This window comes from Asparagus officinalis, chromosome 7 (assembly GCF_001876935.1).
Source record: "Asparagus officinalis chromosome 7, Aspof.V1, whole genome shotgun sequence".
Lineage (NCBI taxonomy): Eukaryota > Viridiplantae > Streptophyta > Magnoliopsida > Asparagales > Asparagaceae > Asparagus > Asparagus officinalis.
Genome location: NC_033800.1, coordinates 6,360,401 through 6,367,060, shown reverse-complemented (window position 1 = coordinate 6,367,060; position 6,660 = coordinate 6,360,401). Strand labels below are relative to the sequence as shown.

Here is a 6,660-nt window from a genome sequence, read left to right as displayed (position 1 = left end):
TATTGTTCCGTATTCGCACTTAATATTTTGTTCTTTATCGGATTATTCTTGTACATGAGAATTTTGTAGCCATATGATTATTTTTGTATAGCATGACGCATAATTGTCATTAAATTCTCCTTACAATCAGATAACCAAGGCTTTAAGATGCGATATCATTTAGTCAAAACACAAGTTACTTTATTATTATCACCTTTTTAGCTTCTACCTTGGATATCCATCACATATTTCCCTAAATCGACAACAAATACTGAAGCGGGACAACATTTCCAGTTGCCCAATTATTGTGTTAACGTTCAATTTTCAATTTTCATTATGTGCCAAAATCCTTGATACATAGGAAGAGATAAAAACTGCTGTATTTTTACAAGGATCTTCTACTTTTAGGAAAAGTAGATAGATTAAGCCTAAAGATCAACAAAATTTCTCCTAATACATAAATTAGTTGCAACTATCTCAGCAAATTATCCACAATGCCGTACAGTGGTAGAATAAACTGTTAATCAACATTTTACCCGAATTATGCTACCTCCTGAAACTCACAATGAATCTTGCATATTTCTGCACGTAGCTTTAGCACCTCAAAAAACAAGCACAATGGCTTAAACAGAAGTCGATATATCTCTTACGTTAGTGAAAGTAAAAGATTACCTGATAATAATAACTATTTAGAGGGAAAAGAAAGTTCCGCCAACTGTTGAGGATCAACGGGTGAGGGCGCCTTTGTAAGGGCACACTGTGCAGTGGTGGTCTTTGGAAAAGCTATCACATCACGGATTGAACTTGCTTGTGACAAAAGCATTACCAGGCGATCCAATCCATAAGCGATGCCGCCTGCCAAACAGTTGTGGAAAAGTTAATAATGTACAGTTTTTAAAACACGAATTTAAGCATCCAAAGAGAGAACGCCGAGGCTATTGTTTCCCTTACCATGTGGAGGAGCACCCATGTCCAGACACTCCAAAAGATAACCGAATTTATCTTCAGCCTGTCGATCATCAAAGAAACTGAACAGTCTCAATGCTCCGTACCGTTGCTTAAGTGTGGGTGTAGGCATATAACCGATGCAAATATGTACACAAACCTAGAACACAACAAGTTCTTGGATTTTTCTATCTGTTAATGTTAATCATACTTTACGCTTTAGCAATAAGTAAGCCTTAATGGGAAGATTACTCAAAACAATCCAAATTCCATTTTACACTTCTGTTCCAATCTATTAGCACATCACGTCATCAAGGTGTGATCCGAATACAATATCTTAATCAGTATATGCAAAGCTCAGCTAGTGATCCAAACGACATTTAATCAAATTAGTGATCTTGAATGTGTCTATCTACTTTGCATAAACAAACTAAGTTTGTGTGCATACAAGTGGAGGCTTTTAGATATGACTGACAAATTCTAGGGAGTAGCAGGACCAGTTCTTATGAAGAAACTAGCCCAGGCCAACAATCAAAGAGTACATGGTGTCTCATATCATCTTTTGATTTGCAAGGAATATCCAACTCTATGAAAAACACCAAAGCTTTTATCCAAAATTTCTAAGATCAGTTAAACGAATCCCTCCTATCCGCTCAGTTCTATTAAGGGCTACCTTGGCAGCCTACTCAGCATTTTATTCTACTGACACAATTCATGTTCATTTTGGGGTTTTTGACAGCAATTTATGATTTTCTAAAGTCATTCTCCAACTTGCACACTACATGGTGAAGTCATGAAAAAAGAGAGTCGACAACAGTATGCATGATTAAAAAAAAAGGGACTTTCCAGCATAATTAAAAAAAGGCCACATGTGTATGGAGATCAAGGTATGTCTCAGTAGAAAAGGAGAGGGCAGAAACGTGGGAGAGAGAAAGATATGAGAGATGTAATTTGTAAAACAAACATGACCAAACAAAATAAATTGCATAAACAAGCACGATTAAAAAAAATTACTAGGCGAAATTGCAGGAAAACTGGAGAAGCACTAAATCAAAGAGGGTCTAGCCGAATTGGTAAGCTACCTATGAGTCGTACTCCAAGGTCTCTAGTTTGACTCTCCTGGGGAGCACACAGGAATTTAATTTCGTGGAATACCCAAGGCCATGCGTTGGGCCACATATGGGGGTTTGATACCTTTGGTCCAAAGGATCATGGGGAAGTTACCTCGTTAAAAAAAATAAAAAAATTTCAAAGAGGAAATAAGAATTAAATTATTCATCCTTAAAGTTTAAGAGTTGCACCTGCTTTGGAGAAATACCAACTATCTCTAGAACCTTTTCCTGAATTTCGCGTTTATAAATTCTCAAACTGCCACCACCAATCTGAGTCATAAATAATACAAATAAGCAATTATATAGCTTACTCCCACTTACAAACGTAATCAAACATACAGGTACAAGGATGTGCTAGAACTCACTCTGAGAACCACGCACATACTAACATCGATTTTGTAATCAAATTAAAAAGATTCTAAGACACATGACACGCAACTGAAACATAAACATCAGGCATTACAAATCTTTGATGAAACTTTGATTGTATATAAATTAATGCGAATTTTTAAATGATCTATGAACAATTTATACGGTGGACATCTTGGTTTTCTATTAGTGAAGACATCTACTTTTATTTTGTTTTCATATGATGGAATACATGTAGCATGCCTTCTATTTACAAACTTCTTCACTTTTTTTAATTACTAGACAGGGTTGTTCTTCCAAACACTTCAATACCAAAGAAATTTCAATATTCTGGATAAAGAAACACTAAGCTATTGCTAACCATTTAGTGAACAAGCAACAAACACAAAGTTAGTTTTCCACTGAGTGCAAAATGGCAACTAAAAACAGCATTGTTTGTAAAACAACCAGAATATATATCTTGAAAATAAGAGTTAATGGTGTAGAAAAAAAGTATTGTTAATCGAAATCATTAGGTAATTTAAGATCAGGAACAAGAGAGGTACCTCAGTTCCATTGTAGACCATGTCATAAGCTAATGCACGAGCTGAAGAAATATCATCAATATCTTCCGGATTTGGTGCAGTAAAAGGGTGGTGCAGAGCCTGCAAAAACAATCAATCAACTTATTAGACGAATCAGGGTAGCATTTTCACAACCTGGCTCTGATACCATGTCATGAGGAAAAGTGACTTGATCTCATTGTGGGTCAGGCCTCGTTATTATATAGATAGGAAATATTTTGAGATATCAAGTGTACCCGATGTGGGACAAACTTAACTAAAATATTCTTTACTACTCTAATACAACTAATGCATTCAGAACAAGAGAACAACACATAATCAAATGTAAGCTAGCAATAGCTTATGATACAACAAAAGCAAATTTGATAACAAGGAAATCTTGTAAAATTAACAAGTCTTTCAGGCTTGTTAAAAAAAGGAAGAATAAGTAGCTTTATTAAAACACAGCGTAGTTGATTTTGATAAAACATGTTCTAGAACGTGAAAACTGAGTACTATGCAAAACAAAAACCTGACTGTTTTCATATAAAAACTGAAGCAGCTTATGGGTTTGTAAATGTAATATGAAGACCAGCACTCAGACCAGCACTCAGATTCTTCCATCAGTAAGAGGTTAGTATTCCTACATCAAATAAAAGAAAACAGCTGAAGAAAGTAACTGACTATGTAATATGAAGACCAGCATTCAGATTCTTCCATCAGTAAGAGGTTAGTATTCCTACATCAAATAAAAGAAAACATATGAAGAAAGTAATTGACTTACCTCAAATCTCTGTTCCATAGCATTCCACTCAAACATTGGAAAGTCCGTTACCCACAAAATTGAATGACATGTCTAGCAATTTCAAAAACAAATGGTACGTAAATTCTATTGATGTTCTTCATCAAATATAAAACTTTAGGCAGACTAAAAACAGATTAGCTGAGAATCAATATGTAATATCTTGGCAACTAATTGGTATCTGTTTTGGGCATATGCATACACACATCTGAAGGTGCCGCATATGGCTGCATGCTCCATGAGCGTGCTTGTGAGATATATTACTTTGATGAGCAGGATTTTACTAATTAAGTTTCATGTGACTAATTTGTAAACTGAGAATTTTAACTGAGAAAGAGAGTGACAGTTGCACAATTTTTTCCAAAGAAATAGCAAATTCATCATTTGAGAGAACCTCACAGTTACCTAATTAAATTACTTCCAATCCTCTTAAAAATAACACCTTAACAGTCCTACATAAAAGGGACTGATATACCTGCAGTACTAGCGTTAGTGACTTAAAACCCCATAGGCAAATCCTATTAGCATATCAGAATTGAGAAGTAGTAGGTCCCTATCATTTCTATAATAAGCCACAAGAATAATTCAAAAACTCTGGTAAAGATACTTTAGATATGTGAAGTACCTGATGCTGAATTAAATGCAACAAGTTCAATAGTCTTCTATCTTTCAAGACTTCTATCATAGAAATGTAGGAAATACATGATTGCTGACGTTGCTTAATAAGATGCCTTGAGGTTCACTTGTAACAGCTCATACTCCTTGGAAGTTTTGAATAGCTTTCTTATTTAGAAGAAATCACAACAGTTTGTCATATGACAGTAACTAGTACACTAGTAATTCAATATTGAGATAGTTAAGTAGTGCTACTGTCAATCTGAAAAATGTTCATGTTTAAAGGAAGTACAGACCATACAACAAAAAGGATACAGGAAAAGACATGAGAACTTTCAACTTTTCTAAGAGAGGGTTAAAAAACATAAAGACTTACATTGTCGATCAATCCCATCTGATGAGCGGCAAACAATCGAAGTCTGTCAAGAGTCTTGTTGACTGCAGAATGGTGACCCACTGCAAACAAGATAAGGTCACCAGCCTCTGCATGGAAAAGGCTCAACAACCTCTCCCTCTCATCAGACCCGAGACTGGATACCAGTGATGGAATACCTTCTAGGTCACCTGGATATAAGCAACAATGTGTAATGCACTTAAGTAGACATGTCACACAATCCGTGCATGCAGAGCAAAGATTTTTTTTTTTTTTCCTTTCATTTTCGTTCTTTCGGCTAGTTACAAAGTATTCAAAAGAAAGCACAAAGGTTGGAGAAACTTCACCATTATCCAGGACCTTCAGGAAAGGCAAACCCTTTGCTCCAGATTTTATTGCTTCAGTATATATGTCACCCCTTTTCAGGGCCGTGTTTGAAAATCTTTTGGAACCTGAAGGTACACAAAGTGCTTTAATAATGCCACCGCTTTCTATGGATTCTGCAAAAATCTTGAAACCACATCCTCTAAAAATATCACTGACCTGCATTCAACCAAGGAAAAAAAACAGGAATTATTAGAAACAAAGAAACTTACTTTAGTCACTAGCTTATTAGCTTAACTCAAACTTCCCCTAGAAAGAGGGGGCAATTGGTAAGCTCTATTTCAACAATGTGATCAACATGACCGGTCAATGCTAAAAAATCTCAAAATGCTATCAGGTGATCCCATCGAATTGCCCTCCAGAAAAAGAAAAATCCCATTACATGGGGTAATAAAAGGATTTTGTGCTTGAAGTCCAAAAAAAGAGAAGAATGTAAGAAAATTAATGTACGTTTTGTCACTTTGCAAAGGCTGGCACAGAGCTACCGGGTAAAGCACAAACCATCTTGACTTTTGGCAGAAGATAACAGCTAAAGAGCTATAAAAAGCTCAGTATAAATGAATGAAAAGTTGAGTAAGACTAAAACAATAAAACTGAAGGTTATTATTGTGACATTTTCCCCTACAATCAATTTCAAACCACTGCTGATATTAGCATATGAATTAGTAGACACAATACGCATTTAACACGCAAAGTACTTGCTAAAAGCGCCAAATGATAAATTTTTCTTACATCTTTCAGTTCCAAATCAAAGCGGAGATCTGGCCTGTCTGAACCATATTTACTCATAGCTTCAGCATATGTAATCCTCGGGAAAGGACTGGGGAGCTGGATTCCAGCTATCTCACAAAATACCTGAGGCAATATACCTTATTAAGTTAGAATTTGCTTAAGTAAATCCAAACTTAAATATAAAGAAAAGCAACTCGTTTAAATATATATATTGCAGAAAAGAACGGACATGTCTTATCAGATCCTCATTCAGTCTTAGCATCTCTTCCATTGGTGTAAAAGCCAATTCCATATCTAGCTGTGTGAACTCAGGTTGTCTGTCAGCTCTAAGGTCCTCATCACGAAAACACCTGCGAAGGAAAGGACAACAGCATGAAACAGTGAAGCAATAGAAGATTATTTATGAATATGATAAGAAATATGGCCTCCTAAGCCAAGGTGGTACTGTTCATTCCAAGGAGACTCATTTCATATGCACGGAGTCCCCAAAACAAATGGATCTGAGGTTTGAGCCTTTTACATATCATATACTAGAGACATGGATATTAAGCTTGTGACCAAGCACAGACTTCTTCATTAATAAAACTCAAGCTCAATCATTCCCATACCACCATGCCTCAAGAAAAGTATCCTTGGTCCATGATTCATGCAGTGCATGTAAGTTTAACATATGATATATAGCAAATAATGTTCGATTTACAAGTAGATACAAAAACAAATTATCTGATTGAGTAAAAGTACTATCAAATGAAAAGCAGCTTATTAAGAAGTAGTACAAGTCAAATTATTGCCTGCTACTCATCAAAT

The 6,660-nt window shown here is 35.6% G+C and overlaps 1 protein-coding gene across 7 annotated transcripts in view; it reads right to left on the bottom strand.

Annotated features, from left to right (window-relative positions):
- The window catches only part of LOC109848218 (aspartate--tRNA ligase, chloroplastic/mitochondrial), an 11,849-nt gene continuing 5,468 nt past the window's right edge, over positions 280-6,660 (bottom strand). For 2 of the 7 annotated variants that reach the window (XM_020417614.1, XM_020417618.1), the window contains 9 exons: positions 6,083-6,203; positions 5,854-5,976; positions 5,085-5,280; positions 4,741-4,928; positions 3,732-3,803; positions 2,951-3,049; positions 2,226-2,306; positions 931-988; positions 280-834 (listed from right to left, as the gene is read on the bottom strand). In XM_020417614.1, coding sequence (XP_020273203.1) covers positions 665-834; positions 931-988; positions 2,226-2,306; positions 2,951-3,049; positions 3,732-3,803; positions 4,741-4,928; positions 5,085-5,280; positions 5,854-5,976; positions 6,083-6,203 — 1,108 coding nt within the window. In that variant the 3' untranslated portion in view covers positions 280-664. The other 5 variants (XM_020417616.1, XM_020417615.1, XM_020417617.1 and 2 more) reach the window with 5 other exon arrangements.